The sequence below is a fragment of the Carcharodon carcharias genome, chromosome 7 (genome assembly GCF_017639515.1).
Source record: "Carcharodon carcharias isolate sCarCar2 chromosome 7, sCarCar2.pri, whole genome shotgun sequence".
In the NCBI taxonomy this organism is placed as follows: domain Eukaryota; kingdom Metazoa; phylum Chordata; class Chondrichthyes; order Lamniformes; family Lamnidae; genus Carcharodon; species Carcharodon carcharias.
In genome coordinates this window covers 192,253,356-192,272,321 of record NC_054473.1, presented here as the reverse complement: position 1 = coordinate 192,272,321, position 18,966 = coordinate 192,253,356, and the positions used below count along the sequence as shown (strand labels likewise).

At 46.6% G+C, this 18,966-nt stretch overlaps 1 protein-coding gene across 7 annotated transcripts in view; it reads right to left on the bottom strand.

The window, feature by feature from the left end:
* fbxo31 (F-box protein 31) overlaps positions 1 to 18,966 on the bottom strand; it is a 94,277-nt gene that overhangs the window by 50,669 nt on the left and 24,642 nt on the right. For 6 of the 7 annotated variants that reach the window (XM_041192660.1, XM_041192661.1, XM_041192664.1 and 3 more), the window contains 4 exons: positions 16,455 to 16,622; positions 15,815 to 15,889; positions 8,400 to 8,509; positions 7,717 to 7,870 (listed from right to left, as the gene is read on the bottom strand). In XM_041192660.1, coding sequence (XP_041048594.1) covers positions 7,717 to 7,870; positions 8,400 to 8,509; positions 15,815 to 15,889; positions 16,455 to 16,622 — 507 coding nt within the window. Of the gene's footprint in view, positions 1 to 7,716; positions 7,871 to 8,399; positions 8,510 to 15,814; positions 15,890 to 16,454; positions 16,623 to 17,341; positions 17,476 to 17,606; positions 17,621 to 18,966 lie in introns of those variants that run through there. The other variant, XM_041192666.1, reaches the window with a different exon arrangement.

The window sequence follows — 18,966 nt, the reverse complement described above, 5'->3', positions numbered from 1 at the left end:
GAGCACAGACACCATGGGTATAACAGTGAGCACAGACACCATGGGTATAACAGTGAGCACAGACACCATGGGTATAACAGTGAGCACAGACACCATGGGTATAACAGTGAGCACAGACACCATGGGTATAACAGTGAGCACAGACACCATGGGTATAACAGTGAGCACAGACACCATGGGTATAACAGTGAGCACAGACACCATGGGTATAACAGTGAGCACAGACACCATGGGTATAACAGTGAGCACAGACACCATGGGTATAACAGTGAGCACAGACACCATGGGTATAACAGTGAGCACAGACACCATGGGTATAACAGTGAGCACAGACACCATGGGTATAACAGTGAGCACAGACACCATGGGTATAACAGTGAGCACAGACACCATGGGTATAACAGTGAGCACAGACACCATGGGTATAACAGTGAGCACAGACACCATGGGTATAACAGTGAGCACAGACACCATGGGTATAACAGTGAGCACAGACACCATGGGTATAACAGTGAGCACAGACACCATGGGTATAACAGTGAGCACAGACACCATGGGTATAACAGTGAGCACAGACACCATGGGTATAACAGTGAGCACAGACACCATGGGTATAACAGTGAGCACAGACACCATGGGTATAACAGTGAGCACAGACACCATGGGTATAACAGTGAGCACAGACACCATGGGTATAACAGTGAGCACAGACACCATGGGTATAACAGTGAGCACAGACACCATGGGTATAACAGTGAGCACAGACACCATGGGTATAACAGTGAGCACAGACACCATGGGTATAACAGTGAGCACAGACACCATGGGTATAACAGTGAGCACAGACACCATGGGTATAACAGTGAGCACAGACACCATGGGTATAACAGTGAGCACAGACACCATGGGTATAACAGTGAGCACAGACACCATGGGTATAACAGTGAGCACAGACACCATGGGTATAACAGTGAGCACAGACACCATGGGTATAACAGTGAGCACAGACACCATGGGTATAACAGTGAGCACAGACACCATGGGTATAACAGTGAGCACAGACACCATGGGTATAACAGTGAGCACAGACACCATGGGTATAACAGTGAGCACAGACACCATGGGTATAACAGTGAGCACAGACACCATGGGTATAACAGTGAGCACAGACACCATGGGACTGGCAGTGAGCACAGACACCATGGGTATAACAGTGAGCACAGACACCATGGGTATAACAGTGAGCACAGACACCATGGGTATAACAGTGAGCACAGACACCATGGGTATAACAGTGAGCACAGACACCATGGGTATAACAGTGAGCACAGACACCATGGGTATAACAGTGAGCACAGACACCATGGGTATAACAGTGAGCACAGACACCATGGGTATAACAGTGAGCACAGACACCATGGGTATAACAGTGAGCACAGACACCATGGGTATAACAGTGAGCACAGACACCATGGGTATAACAGTGAGCACAGACACCATGGGTATAACAGTGAGCACAGACACCATGGGTATAACAGTGAGCACAGACACCATGGGTATAACAGTGAGCACAGACACCATGGGTATAACAGTGAGCACAGACACCATGGGTATAACAGTGAGCACAGACACCATGGGTATAACAGTGAGCACAGACACCATGGGTATAACAGTGAGCACAGACACCATGGGTATAACAGTGAGCACAGACACCATGGGTATAACAGTGAGCACAGACACCATGGGTATAACAGTGAGCACAGACACCATGGGTATAACAGTGAGCACAGACACCATGGGTATAACAGTGAGCACAGACACCATGGGTATAACAGTGAGCACAGACACCATGGGTATAACAGTGAGCACAGACACCATGGGTATAACAGTGAGCACAGACACCATGGGTATAACAGTGAGCACAGACACCATGGGTATAACAGTGAGCACAGACACCATGGGTATAACAGTGAGCACAGACACCATGGGTATAACAGTGAGCACAGACACCATGGGTATAACAGTGAGCACAGACACCATGGGTATAACAGTGAGCACAGACACCATGGGTATAACAGTGAGCACAGACACCATGGGTATAACAGTGAGCACAGACACCATGGGTATAACAGTGAGCACAGACACCATGGGTATAACAGTGAGCACAGACACCATGGGTATAACAGTGAGCACAGACACCATGGGTATAACAGTGAGCACAGACACCATGGGTATAACAGTGAGCACAGACACCATGGGTATAACAGTGAGCACAGACACCATGGGTATAACAGTGAGCACAGACACCATGGGTATAACAGTGAGCACAGACACCATGGGTATAACAGTGAGCACAGACACCATGGGTATAACAGTGAGCACAGACACCATGGGTATAACAGTGAGCACAGACACCATGGGTATAACAGTGAGCACAGACACCATGGGTATAACAGTGAGCACAGACACCATGGGTATAACAGTGAGCACAGACACCATGGGTATAACAGTGAGCACAGACACCATGGGTATAACAGTGAGCACAGACACCATGGGTATAACAGTGAGCACAGACACCATGGGTATAACAGTGAGCACAGACACCATGGGTATAACAGTGAGCACAGACACCATGGGTATAACAGTGAGCACAGACACCATGGGTATAACAGTGAGCACAGACACCATGGGTATAACAGTGAGCACAGACACCATGGGTATAACAGTGAGCACAGACACCATGGGTATAACAGTGAGCACAGACACCATGGGTATAACAGTGAGCACAGACACCATGGGTATAACAGTGAGCACAGACACCATGGGTATAACAGTGAGCACAGACACCATGGGTATAACAGTGAGCACAGACACCATGGGTATAACAGTGAGCACAGACACCATGGGTATAACAGTGAGCACAGACACCATGGGTATAACAGTGAGCACAGACACCATGGGTATAACAGTGAGCACAGACACCATGGGTATAACAGTGAGCACAGACACCATGGGTATAACAGTGAGCACAGACACCATGGGTATAACAGTGAGCACAGACACCATGGGTATAACAGTGAGCACAGACACCATGGGTATAACAGTGAGCACAGACACCATGGGTATAACAGTGAGCACAGACACCATGGGTATAACAGTGAGCACAGACACCATGGGTATAACAGTGAGCACAGACACCATGGGTATAACAGTGAGCACAGACACCATGGGTATAACAGTGAGCACAGACACCATGGGTATAACAGTGAGCACAGACACCATGGGTATAACAGTGAGCACAGACACCATGGGTATAACAGTGAGCACAGACACCATGGGTATAACAGTGAGCACAGACACCATGGGTATAACAGTGAGCACAGACACCATGGGTATAACAGTGAGCACAGACACCATGGGTATAACAGTGAGCACAGACACCATGGGTATAACAGTGAGCACAGACACCATGGGTATAACAGTGAGCACAGACACCATGGGTATAACAGTGAGCACAGACACCATGGGTATAACAGTGAGCACAGACACCATGGGTATAACAGTGAGCACAGACACCATGGGTATAACAGTGAGCACAGACACCATGGGTATAACAGTGAGCACAGACACCATGGGTATAACAGTGAGCACAGACACCATGGGTATAACAGTGAGCACAGACACCATGGGTATAACAGTGAGCACAGACACCATGGGTATAACAGTGAGCGCAGACACCATGGGTATAACAGTGAGCACAGACACCATGGGTATAACAGTGAGCGCAGACACCATGGGTATAACAGTGAGCGCAGACACCATGGGTATAACAGTGAGCGCAGACACCATGGGTATAACAGTGAGCGCAGACACCATGGGTATAACAGTGAGCGCAGACACCATGGGTATAACAGTGAGCGCAGACACCATGGGTATAACAGTGAGCGCAGACACCATGGGTATAACAGTGAGCGCAGACACCATGGGTATAACAGTGAGCGCAGACACCATGGGTATAACAGTGAGCACAGACACCATGGGTATAACAGTGAGCACAGACACCATGGGTATAACAGTGAGCACAGACACCATGGGTATAACAGTGAGCACAGACACCATGGGTATAACAGTGAGCACAGACACCATGGGTATAACAGTGAGCACAGACACCATGGGTATAACAGTGAGCACAGACACCATGGGTATAACAGTGAGCACAGACACCATGGGTATAACAGTCAGCACAGACACCATGGGTATAACAGTGAGCACAGACACCATGGGTATAACAGTGAGCACAGACACCATGGGTATAACAGTGAGCACAGACACCATGGGTATAACAGTGAGCACAGACACCATGGGTATAACAGTGAGCACAGACACCATGGGACTGGCAGTGAGCACAGACACCATGGGTATAACAGTGAGCACAGACACCATGGGTATAACAGTGAGCACAGACACCATGGGTATAACAGTGAGCACAGACACCATGGGTATAACAGTGAGCACAGACACCATGGGTATAACAGTGAGCACAGACACCATGGGTATAACAGTCAGCACAGACACCATGGGTATAACAGTGAGCGCAGACACCATGGGTATAACAGTGAGCGCAGACACCATGGGTATAACAGTGAGCGCAGACACCATGGTTATAACAGTGAGCGCAGACACCATGGGACTGGCAGTGAGCACAGACACCATGGGTATAACAGTGAGCACAGACACCATGGGTATAACAGTGAGCACAGACACCATGGGTATAACAGTGAGCACAGACACCATGGGTATAACAGTGAGCACAGACACCATGGGTATAACAGTGAGCACAGACACCATGGGTATAACAGTGAGCACAGACACCATGGGTATAACAGTGAGCACAGACACCATGGGTATAACAGTGAGCGCAGACACCATGGGACTGGCAGTGAGCACAGACACCATGGGTACAACAGTGAGCGCAGACACCATGGGTATAACAGTGAGCACAGACACCATGGGTATAACAGTGAGCACAGACACCATGGGTATAACAATGAGCACAGACACCATGGGTATAACAGTGAGCACAGATACCATGGGACTGGCAGTGAGCACAGACACCATGGGTATAACAGTGAGCACAGACACCATGGGTATAACAGTGAGCACAGACACCATGGGTATAACAGTCAGCACAGACACCATGGGTATAACAGTGAGCACAGACACCATGGGTATAACAGTGAGCACAGACACCATGGGTATAACAGTGAGCACAGACACCATGGGTATAACAGTGAGCACAGACACCATGGGACTGGCAGTGAGCACAGACACCATGGGTATAACAGTGAGCACAGACACCATGGGTATAACAGTGAGCACAGACACCATGGGTATAACAGTGAGCACAGACACCATGGGTATAACAGTGAGCACAAACACCATGGGACTGGCAGTGAGCACAGACACCATGGCTATAACAGTGAGCACAGACACCATGGGTATAACAGTGAGCGCAGACACCATGGGACTGGCAGTGAGCACAGACACCATGGGTATAACAGTGAGCACAGACACCATGGGTATAACAGTGAGCACAGACACCATGGGTATAACAGTGAGCACAGACACCATGGGTATAACAGTGAGCACAGACACCATGGGTATAACAGTGAGCACAGACACCATGGGTATAACAGTGAGCACAGACACCATGGGTATAACAGTGAGCACAGACACCATGGGTATAACAGTGAGCACAGACACCATGGGTATAACAGTGAGCACAGACACCATGGGTATAACAGTCAGCGCAGACACCATGGGTATAACAGTCAGCGCAGACACCATGGGACTGGCAGTGAGCACAGACACCATGGGTATAACAGTGAGCGCAGACACCATGGGTATAACAGTGAGCACAGACACCATGGGTATAACAGTGAGCACAGACACCATGGGTATAACAGTGAGCACAGACACCATGGGTATAACAGTGAGCACAGACACCATGGGTATAACAGTGAGCACAGACACCATGGGACTGGCAGTGAGCACAGACACCATGGGTATAACAGTGAGCACAGACACCATGGGTATAACAGTGAGCACAGACACCATGGGTATAACAGTCAGCACAGACACCATGGGTATAACAGTGAGCACAGACACCATGGGTATAACAGTGAGCACAGACACCATGGGACTGGCAGTGAGCACAGACACCATGGGTATAACAGTGAGCACAGACACCATGGGTATAACAGTGAGCACAGACACCATGGGTATAACAGTGAGCACAGACACCATGGGTATAACAGTGAGCACAGACACCATGGGTATAACAGTGAGCACAGACACCATGGGACTGGCCGTGAGCACAGACACCATGGGTATAACAGTGAGCACAGACACCATGGGTATAACAGTGAGCACAGACACCATGGGTATAACAGTGAGAACAGACACCATGGGTATAACAGTGAGCACAGACACCATGGGTATAACAGTGAGCACAGACACCATGGGACTGGCAGTGAGCACAGACACCATGGGTATAACAGTGAGCACAGACACTATGGGCATAACAGTGAGCACAGACACCATGGGCATAACAGTGAGCGCAGACACCATGGGTATAACAGTGAGCGCAGACACCATGGGTATAACAGTGAGCGCAGACACCATGGGTATAACAGTGAGCGCAGACACCATGGGTATAACAGTGAGCGCAGACACCATGGGTATAACAGTGAGCGCAGACACCATGGGTATAACAGTGAGCGCAGACACCATGGGTATAACAGTGAGCGCAGACACCATGGGTATAACAGTGAGCGCAGACACCATGGGTATAACAGTGAGCGCAGACACCATGGGTATAACAGTGAGCGCAGACACCATGGGTATAACAGTGAGCGCAGACACCATGGGTATAACAGTGAGCGCAGACACCATGGGTATAACAGTGAGCGCAGACACCATGGGTATAACAGTGAGCGCAGACACCATGGGTATAACAGTGAGCGCAGACACCATGGGTATAACAGTGAGCGCAGACACCATGGGTATAACAGTGAGCGCAGACACCATGGGTATAACAGTGAGCGCAGACACCATGGGTATAACAGTGAGCGCAGACACCATGGGTATAACAGTGAGCGCAGACACCATGGGTATAACAGTGAGCGCAGACACCATGGGTATAACAGTGAGCACAGACACCATGGGTATAACAGTGAGCACAGACACCATGGGTATAACAGTAAGCACAGACACCATGGGTATAACAGTGAGCACAGACACCATGGGATTGGCAGTGAGCGCAGACACCATGGGTATAACAGTGAGCACAGACACCATGGGTATAACAGTGAGCACAGACACCATGGGTATAACAGTGAGCACAGACACCATGGGTCTGGCAGTGAGCACAGACACCGCGGGACCGGCAGTGAGCACAGACACCATGGGTCTGGCAGTGAGCACAGACACCATGGGTATAACAGTGAGCACAGACACCATGGGTCTGGCAGTGTGCGCAAGCACCGCGGGACCGGCAGTGAGCACAGGGAACTAGCAGCAAGCGTGGGTATCACAGGACTGGCAAACGGTGTCACGGAACTGGCAATAGGCACACGGGATTGGCAGCAAGCGCTGTAGGACTCTTTTCACAGATCTGAGGGATATACAGTATCTCAGGAATGAATGGTCACTTACAGTGATTTTTGTGACTTTGATATGGGTCCCATGGAAGCTCAGCATAACTATCTCTAGCCCGTGGCTCCCATATGTTCCTTTAAATAGGCCAGGTGGTATCAGATCCTCTGGACTGGATGGTGGTAAGTAGATCCTACGATATGTCAGGCAGTTACTGAAACACAAACACAAGGTATTAGGACACCTCATCCTCCTGTCGAGGGGTCAAAATCACCTTCGCCAATTCCTGATCATCCCTGGGCCAGAACATCACCAGATCAACTCCACCAGAGGACCCTAACACCAACAGCAGCCCAGACCACGCCTACCGCACTCAGTGTGGTGCCCTGACCACATGCTAACTGATCCCTTAACTGCAAGGGAAAACCCTGTCAAAGTCATTCAATTTGAAGCCAGTGGACCCAAGCACTACATGCCACTATCAGCCTTGCCCAACACTCCCAATTACGACTACCACAAAGCAGCTTCCCAAATCCCTCTGAACACAATGGAGTGAAAGCAGACAAATTTTGAGAATAAGAATCTCAGGCCTTTCCTCTATCCCCAGCAGTCCAGGCACATACCCTCCCCAGCACCCTGAAACCTCGCTGCATACACCACCACCCCCATGCCCCAGGCTCTGCTCCCAAACAACAGGAGTCCCAATTACTGAAGGTTCAAAATGTTGGTTGCCAGTCACTCACTCGTACTGACTGGTATAGATAAACTTCATAAGGATTAGCTCCTGCATGTGCTCATGGAAAATATCCTCCAGCGTTCGACCCCATTCTTCTGCCAGCCATGTCCGGAACTCCTGTTATCCAAACACAATTTAACCAAAGAAAGTCAGTGCTGCAAAGGAGCTCATCGCTCGAACCAACCCAAACCATTGTTCCAAAACTCCCTAGATTCGGAGAAGGTCCCATTAGAGTAGAAGATAGCAAATGTAACTCCATTATTCAAACAGGGGGACAGAAAGCGGGAAACAACAGGCCAGTTAGCTTAACATCTGTAGTAGGGAAAATGTTAGAAGCCAGTATTAAAGAAGGGCATTTGGATAAGCTCAAGGTCATCAGGCAGAGCCAACATGGTTTTGTGAAAGGGAAATTGTGTTTAACCAATTTACTGGAGTTCTTTGAGGAAGTAACATGTGCTGTGGATAAAGGGGAACCGCTGGATGTATGGGACTTAGATTTCCAGAAGGCACTTGATAAAGTGCCACATAGAAACATAGAAAATAGGAGCAGGAAGAGGCCATTTGGTCCTTCGAGCCTGCTTCACCATTCATTATGATCATGGCTGATCATCCAACTCAATAGCCTGCTCCTGCTTTCTCCCCATATCCTTTGATCCCTTTCGTCCTAAGAGCTATATCTAACTCCTTCTTGAAAACATTGAAAGTAATTGGGGCCAAAACGTGGTGTGGTAGCGAATTCCACAGGCTCAACACGATCTGGGTGAAGAAATTTTTCATCTCAATCCTAAATGGTCTACCCCTTATCCTCAGACTGTGACCCCTGGTTCTGGACTCCCCCACCATCAGGAACACCCTTTCTGCATCTACCCTGTCTAGTCCTGTTAGAATTTTATAGGCTTCTATGAGATCCCCCCTCATTCTTCTGAACTCCAGCGAATATAATCCTAACCGACTCAATCTCTCCTCATATGTCAGTCCCACCATCCCAGGAATCAGTCGGGTAAACCTTCGCTGCCCTCCCTCTATAGCAAGAACATCCTTCCTCAGAAAAGGAAACCAAACCTGCACACAATATTCCAGGTGTGGTCTCACCAAGGTCCTGTGTATTTGCAGCAAGACATCCCTGCTCCTGTACTTGAATCTTCTCGGTATGAAAGCCAACATACCATTTGCCTTCTTTACCGCCTGCTGCACCTGCATGCTTACCTTCAGCAACTGGTGTACAAGGACACCCAGGTCTCGTTGCACATTCCCCTCTCTCAATTTATAGCCATTCAGATAATAATGTGCCTTCCTGTTTTTGCTACCAAAGTGGATAACCTCACATTTATCCACATTATACTGCATCTGCCATGCATTTGCCCACTCACTCAGCTTGTCCAAATCACATCATAGGTTATTGTGGAAAATAAAAGCTCATGGTGTCAGGGGTAACATATTGGCATGGATAGAAGACTGGTTGGCTAACAGGAAGCAGACAATAGGCATAAATGAGTATTTTTCAGGTTGACAAGATGTAACGAGTGGCATGCCACAGGGATCAGGGCTGGGACCTCAACTGTTTACAATTTATATCAATGACTTGGATGAAGGGATGGATGGGATGGTTGCCAGATTTGCTGATGACACAAAGATATGTAGGAAAGTGAGTTGTGAAGAGGGCACGTTGAGGCTACAAACAGACATAGGTTAAGTGAGTGGGCAAATATCTGGCAGATGGAGTTTAATGTAGGAAAATGTGAAATTGCCCACTTTGGCAGGAAGAATAAAAGAGAAGCATTTTATTTAAAATGGTGAGAGATTGAAGAGCTCTGAGGTGCAGAGGGATCTGGGTGTCCTCGTGCATGAATCACAAAAGGTTGGTCTGCAAGTACAGCAAGTAGGAAAGCTAATAGAATGTTATCATTTACTGCGAGGGAGACTGATAATAAAAGTAGGGAGGTTATACTTCAGTTGTACAGGGTATTGGTGAGACCACATCTAGAGCGCTGTGTACAGTATTCATCACCTTATTTAAGGAAGGATGTAAATGCGTTGGAAGTGGTTCAGAGAAGGTTTACCAGAGTAATACCTGGATTGGGTGGGTTGTCTTATGAGGAAAGTTGAACCAGCTAGGCTTGTATCCACTGGAGTTTAGAAGAGTAAGAGGTGACTTGATTGAAACATATAAGATCCTGAGGGGTCTTGACAGGGTCAATGTGGAGAGAGTATTTCCTCTTGTGGGAGAATCTAGAACTAGGCGTCACTATTTAAAAATATGGGGTCGTCCATTTAAGACAGAGATAGGCAAAATATTTTCACTCAGAGGGTCGTGAGTCTTTGGAACTAACTCTGCTTCTACCACCTTTTCAGGAAGAGAGTCTTTGAATATTTTTAAGGCAGGAGTGGACAGATTCTTGGTAAACAAGGGATGATTGGAGGTAGGTGGGATGCAGGTTTTAGGTAGCGATCAGGTCAGCCATGATCTTATTAAATGGCGGTGCAGACTCGAGGGGCTAAATGGCCTACTCAGAATCTTAGAATTTTAACAGCACGCAAGGAGGCTATTCAGCCCATCATGTCTGCATCAGCTCTCCAAACGAGCATTATGACTTAGTGCCATTGCCCTGCCTTTTACCCGTATCCTTGCACATTAGTTAAATAATCATCTAATGTCCTCTTGAATGCCTCAATTGAATCTGCCTCTACCACTCTTCCCAGCAGAGCATTCCAGACCTGAACCACTCGTGTGAAAAAGTTTTTTCTCACGTCACATTTGCTTCTTTTGCAATTCACTTTAAATTTGTGCCCTCTCGTTCTTGATTCTTTTACGAGTGGGAATAGCTTCTCCCTATCTCCTTTGTCTAGCCCCCTCATGATTTATATTCTTTGCCCCTATTAATAAAGCCCAGGATACTATATACTTTATAAATTGCTCTCTCCACCTGTCCTGCCACCTTCAATGATCTATGTACATATACACCCAGGTCTTTCTGCTCCTGTACCCCCTTCAAAATTTCACCCCTTATTTTATATTGTATGTCTATGTTCCTCCTACCAAAATGCATCACCTTACACTTCACTGTATTGAACTTTATCTATCACCTATCTGCCCACTCCACCAACTTGTCCATGTCCTCTTGAAGTTCCATACCATCCTCCTCGCAGTTCACAACACTCCCAAGCCTCGTATCATCCGAAACTTGGCACTTGTCCTCTGCACGCCAAGGTCTAGATCATTAATATATATCAGGGAAAGCAAGAGTCCCAATACCGACCCCTGGGGAACTCCACTACTCCAACTCCTTGTTCGTATGTTCCTATGTTACCAAGGGCACAAACAACCAAACCCATCTTAACTGCTTTCCCAGGGTTTGGTGGCTATGGGTCAATTGACAGGTCAATTCTCAATGAGCACAGAAGCTGCTGTGGACCACTGGCAGCAAATCCCTATTAACACCACCTCCGGGAAAATAGGAGCAGCTGAAACAACTGGTCTCAGTCAAGCTACAAACATTTAGAACTGGAAATAGAAAGAGCAAATACTGGAACTACACAGTAGCCCTACCAACAGGGGAAGAGAAAGGACAGGTGAATATGATGGGAATGTGGAATTCCAAACACAAGAAGATTAGCTATGATCTTATTGAATGGCAGAGCAGGTTTGAGGGGCCGAATGGTCTAATCCTGTTCCTATTTCTTATGTTGGTATCAGTCAGAACAAGAAACCACAAGAACGGTGGCAGACAGGGTGGGAGGTGGTTCTAAACAGAAAGCATTGAGTATTTTGCTTTTATTTAAGCATTGAATATTGCCAGAAAAAAGAAACGTGCTGTCAAAGTTTTTTGTCTTGCACTCATCAGGACAGATGCAAGAATACCAAATTTCAAAGGGAGCAACAATATATACTGCATGAGGAAAAGGTACTAATGTCCTTTAGTGAAGGCCCCAAATCAATGTGGCTGTCTCGTCACTGCCCTCTGAAGTGGCATCTCAAGCCACTCAGTGGTGTCAAAACACTACAGAAAAGTCAAATAATTAAAACAGGAAAAACCAACTGGTGTCAACATTGGAATCGGATACAAAAAAGGCAAATCCAGCTCTGTCAACCATGCAAAATCCTCCTCACTAATGTAGGGGAAGCTGTGCCAAAATTGGGAGAGCTGTCCCACAATTGAGTCAAGCAACAGCCTGACATCATTACAGTCACAGAATCATTCATTTCTTTGACTCAATGCCCCAGACTCCTCCATCACCATCCTTGGGTACGCCCTGTCCCACCAACAGGACAAACTCCCCTGTGGTGCTGTCACAGTGGGATAGTCAAGAGGGAATAAGCCTGGGAGCACACATCAACTCCGGATCCCACAAACGTAGCATTAGATCAAACATGTGCAAGGAAATCACCTGCTGATGACCAACTACTACCCTCCCACAACTCAATATTCTTCCATGTTGAGCGCCACTTGGAAGAGGCACTGATTCAAGTGAATCCAGGGCAGAATTTTTTCTGATGGCAAGGTTTCCCACCCATCACCGGAAGATTAAGCAGAAGAGCTGCCCCACAGCCATTTGACATTCCATGGAGGGTTAATTGGCTGGAGGTGAGACTTTCACACCTCACTTGGCATTAAGATTTTTTAAAATTATTTCACGGGATGTGGGCGTCGCTGGCAAGATCAACATTTGTTGACCATCCTTAATTGCCCTTGAGAAGGTGGTGGTGAGATGCCTTCTTGAACTGGTGCAGTCCATGTGACGCAGGTGCTGTTAGGGAGTTACGAGCATAAGGGTTAGCAGGAGTAGGCCACTCAGCCCCTTGAGCCTGCTCCGCCTTTCAATAAGATCATGGCTGATCTGATTGTAACCTCAACCCCACATTCCTGCCCACTCCCAATAATCTTTCACTTCCCTCCTTATCAAGAATCTATCTAGCTCTGCCTTAAAAATATTCAAAGGCTCTGCTTCCAGCACCTTTTCGGGAAGAGAGTTCCAAAGGTTCATGACCATGAGAAAAAAATTCTTATCTGTCTTAAATGAGAGCCCCCTTATTTTTAAACAATGATCCCTAGTTCTAAATTCTCCCTCAAGAGGAAACATTCTCTCCCACATCCACCCTGCCAAGACCCTTCAAGATCTTAAAGGTTTCAATGAAGTCGCCTCTCACTCTTCCAAACTCCACTGGATACAAACCCAGCCTGTCCAAATTTTCTCCCTAAGATAACCTGCCCAATACTGCATTAGTCTGGTAACCTTCTCTGAACTGCTTCCAATACACTTACATCCTTCCTGAAATAAGGAGAATGTGCTGTACATAGTACTCCAGATGTGGTATCACCAGTGCCCTGTAGAACGTAATCATAATCTCCCTAGTTATGTATTCAATTCCCCTCGCAATAAATGATAACATTCTATTAGTTTTCCTAATTACCTGCTGTACCTGCATACTAGTCTTTTGTGGATACTCAAATCCTCAATCTCAGAGCTCTGCAATCTCTCACCATTTAGATAATATGCTTTTTTTTATTCTTCCTGCCAAAATGGACAATTTCACATTCGCCCACATTATACTCCATTTTCCAGATCTTTGCACAGCAGTTTGACCCAGTGATAACGAAGGAATGGCGATATAGTGCAAACTCAGGATCAATGTGTGACTTGGAGGGGGAACTTGCAGGTGGTGATGTTCCCAGTCATCTGCTGCCCTTCTCCTTCTAAGCAGGAGAGGTCTTGGGTTTGGAAGGTGCTGTTGAAGGAGCCTGAGTGAGTTGCTGCAGTGCATTTTGTAGGTGGTACACACTGCTGTCATTGTGCAGTGGTGGTGGAAGGAGTGAATGTTTGTGGATGGGGTGCCAATCAAGCAGGCTGCTTTGTACTGGATGGTGTCAAGCTTCTTGAGCGTTGTTGGAGCTGCACTCATCCAGGCAAGTGAAAAGTATTCCATCACACTCCTGACTTGTGCCTTGTAGATTGTGGACAGGCTTTGGAGAGTCAGGAGGTGAGTTACTCACCCCAGAATTCCCAGCCTCTGACTTCTCTTGTAGCCCTATTTATATGGCTGATCCAGTTCTGTTTCTGGTCAATGGTAACTGATAGTGGGGGACTCAGCAATGGTGATGCCATTGAATGTCATGGGGAGATGGTTAGATTCTCTCTTGTTGGAGATGGTCATTGTCTGGCACTTGTGTGGCGCAAAGGTTAATTGTCAATTAACAGGATATTGTCCAGGTATTGCTGCATATGGACAGACTGCTTCAGTATAAGAGGAGTTGTGAATGGCACTGAACTTTAGGCAAAAGAACCAAAGGATCTGAAATGCACTGCCTGTAGGGTAGAGGCTGATTCAATAAAAGCTTTCAACAGGGAATTGGATAACTAGCTGAAGAGAAAAAAATGATAAGGCCACAGTGAAAGGGGCGGGGAAGTGTGACTAGCCAAGTTGCTCTTGCAGAGAGCTGGCACAGACACAACGGGCCAAATGGTCTCTGTCTGTGATGTAACCAATCTTTGATGCTATGTTAAATGCTGGCCTTGCCAGCGATATCTGCAACCCATGAATGAATTTTAAAAATGGTACTGCGGCTCTGTGGGTGACTCTTTTCCCTCAGAGGGTTGAGTTTTCAAGAACCACTGCAGAATCTTGAGGAGAAAAATCTAGGCTGACACTCCAGTGCAGCGCTGAGGGAGTGCTGCGCTGTTGGAAGAGCCATATTTCAGGAGAGATACTAAAGCAAAGCCCAGGCTGCTCTCAAGTCAATGTAAAAGTTTCCAAGGCACTATTTAAAAGAGGAGCAGGAATGTTTTCTCTGGTGTCCTGGCCAACACACACCCCTCAAACAACATTACAAAAAGCAGATTACCTGGTCAATATCATATTGCTTCTTTTGACAGTTTGCTGTGTGTAAATTGGCTGCCCTGTTTCCTATATTATAACAGCATATGCACTTCAAAAAATAAAGTATTCCATTGGCTGTGAAGCACTTTGGGGTGTCCTGAGGTTGTAATAGTCATTATATCAATGCAAGATTTTCTTTTCCTTCCCCACAAAAGGACTTGGATCAGGTACTGAATAGCAAACTCAGGACCAAGGTTAGAGCAAGTAGAGTCAGAGGGCAAATAGCAAAGGGGTAGCAAACTGGCTACAAAACAAAAAACAGAATGGAGGTTGAAGACAGTCTGCATCCATACAATGTAAATCAGAATCATTCAAAGACAAGCTGGTGTAACTTTACTGTTAGCAGTAACAAGAGTCATCCAGCATGGGGTGGGACATCAATAATAATTTACAAATTCCAGAATGTTGGAACATAAGAAGCAACTGAGTATCACTTTAAATAAAGTTCTTCACCTCAACAGAATAACAGCCCCTCATTGTCACAAACTTTCTGCCCCAACAGGGGATCTGCACCCCTCAGGATGTCAAACCCTCACCTCACGACTTACCTCCTGCCTCCCTCCTGCCATCCGGTGGAAATCAGTCTGATTGCATTTGGTTGAAAACTCGTCCTTCTTCACAATCTGCAAAGAAATAAAACTCTACTGGATACAGGATTCTGCAGCTAAAAACATCAAATATGCTCACAATGGTTCAGTTCAACAATATTTAACCTGTGGCAATAAATTGCAAAACAGCAGCCCAATTAAAATGGAAAAGGAATCAGTGTCAAGATTCAAGAGGCACAGGCGATGTCCTTCAAATCTCCCTTTACTGCGCATGGCCCATTTGCTGCACTGCACTGTCCCTTTATGGTGGTTCTAAATAAAATTCCTCACGTCAACAAACATTCTGCCCTGACAGGGTATCTGCCCCACATTCCCGACATGGCACCACCGCACATGCACACACCTTAAAGGGACCGCTTCTTGCGCACAGTCCACTTGTCCCCCTGCATGGTAAGTTTTAGACTGCAGTGTGGCTGTGCACCAAGAACATGGAACACGGGACCTGGAGGGACTGGCAGAGAAGCAATGGCCTCAGCGAAATTAAAAAGTCTGAAAGGGGCAGTTCTTGTGCACTCTATCCTTTGGGGCATGCTTTTTATTTCTTGAAAAAGCGAATGGACAAACAAATATTTCCTCTTACCTGTATATCACCCTTGTGAGACCCCTTGTGACCATACATGCATTCCACTTCCGCTTTATTCTTTTCCCACAGGTGAATCCGGAACAAAGGTTTACAGCGCATGGCATCGTTGACTCTGGGATCGTGAGGGGGCAGGTACATCCAACCAATAATAAACAATCCGTCTACCTATGAATTAACAACACAAACACCACTGAATATCCCCTCACATCACCACTGTGGAAAACAACACAAGCACAAAAGACCTCGAGACACTCACTGAAGATGCTCAATCACACTGCAATGCACTCAATACAAACTGATGACTAAATCAACAATGTATCACCACAATAAACTTATACATGATAAAACATCCCTAAGCGCTTCACCAAGCCCACATAAGGTGATCTTATGGCAGGTGACCAGAAGTTTAGGATGGAATTCCAGAGCTTAGGCCAAGGTAACTGAAGGCACAGCCACCAATGGCAGAGCAATTAAAATCAGGGATGCTCAAGAGTCAAAATTAGGGGATGATAGAGATCTGAGGGTTGTGGGGCTAAAGGATGTTACAAAGAGAGGGAGGAATGAGGCCACGGAGATATTTGAAAGCAAGGATGAGAATTTTTAAATCCAGATGTTGTCAGACCAGGAGCCAATATAGATCAGTGAGCACAGAAGTGATAGGTGAACAGAACTTGGTGAGAGTCAGGATGTGGAAAACAGAGTTTTGGATGAATTCAAGTTTAGAGAAGGTAGAAGATTGGAGGCCAGCCAGGAGAGCAGTGAATTAGTCAAGTCTAGGGGTAACAAAGACATGGATGAGGATTTCATCCATGAAACAGGGGCAGAGTCAGACAATGTCATCAGAGATGAGCGTAGACAGTCTTAATAATGGCACGGAAGCTCACCCCGAGGTCAAATACTGTAAGCCATCACTTGTGGTTGTTGTTGTGTTCCTTAAAATCACAACTTTAAGTGATTCCAATGCAAGTCTATGATTCAACGTTAAAGCCAGAGTTCAGTTCCTTTGGGTATGTCTCTCCTGGAAAAACAGATATATAAGTTGAAATAACGACATATGCAGCACTGTGCATTCCTAACTGAAATAACTTGTAAAATAAATTACTAAATATAAAAGAAATACTTAGTAAATTCAAATTAGTTAACACTCACCAGTCCCTCTTTCTTCTCTCTCAGTCCCTCGGTTCCAGGGATGACTTCTTCGACTCTGGTTCAATGGATTCGGAGAAGTTCAATGCGCGAGCTGTTTGGACGGTCAGTTAGAGGAGGTGTTTGGGGGTTTTTGTGCTCTCTCCACCATCTTGACTTCGCCTCTGCATGCTCCTGAGGTCTCTGTGTTCAGTGCCTTCCCAAATGAACCTTCTCCCATTTTGGTCCATCACCATGAGTCGGTGGAGATGTTTGACCTCTTCAAGGATGCTTTGAGAACGTCCCTGAAACGTTTCAGTGGAGGTGACCTTGAGTGATTAGCGCCTCAATGCTGGGCATGTTGGCTTGGGAGAGGCCAATGGCTCTCTCACCAGGTTTGAAATGGCCTCGTTGCTTCAGCTACTCCAGAGTCGAACAAGGCCAGATTTGGGGCACCAAAATTAATAAGATTGCAGAGTCAGGCTCCTGCAGGATAGCACTGCACTTTTTCACCCAAACAAGTCCTGAGACAAGGAAATCAATTTTATCTGTGTACAGCAACAAATGCCTCCCTCTCAGACTTTAAAATGGCCTCTCTGCCTCACCCAAAGTAAAGATCCACAGCAGGACACCTGGGGTTCCAAAACTGAAATCAGCTTGCAGGGTGAAGAAATGCACAGAAATCAGCAGCCTGGGCTTCAACTTCGTCCTTGCAAAAAAATGCTGTTTGTTTTGGTATTCTTGTAAAAGCTTGTTCCAAGTGTTTTTGAAAAAAAAATCAGGATTCTTTTGAATGCAATTAAATACCTCTTCTTGCACCAGATTCAAAATGGTGCTGATCAGGTCAGGAGACCTGACACCAAACCAGCGCAAAACAACGACAAGAAACAGCATGAAACTACACATAACAATGACACGAAATGACTTAAAATCAAAACCGAAGACTGAAATCTGGAATACCAGCTCTAAAAACTGTACCATTTTAAATGGAAGCAACTTGAAACGGAGCAGCTTAAAGCGAGGGCTTGCTGTATAACATCAAGCATGTCCAAGAGGTTCAAGGTTTTTGCAGCCTGTAGGGGCAAAGGGTGGAGAGCTGCAGGCTGGATGTGCAAACTGACAATGGTATCGTGGTACAGGAAGTCATTCAAGCGGTCCGAGTTAATAGGAATGCAGTGGTAATATGGGACAGTATAGTCAGGGGGATGGACACTGTTCTCTGCAGCCGAGAACAAGAGCCCAGAAGGCTGTGTTGCCTGATTGATGCCAGGGTTCGGACATTTGTTCTGGGCTGGAGAGGAACTTTCAGTAAGAGGAGGAGGATCCAGTTGTCATGGTCCACATAGTCACCAACAACATAGGTAGGAGGAGGAAAGTGATTCTG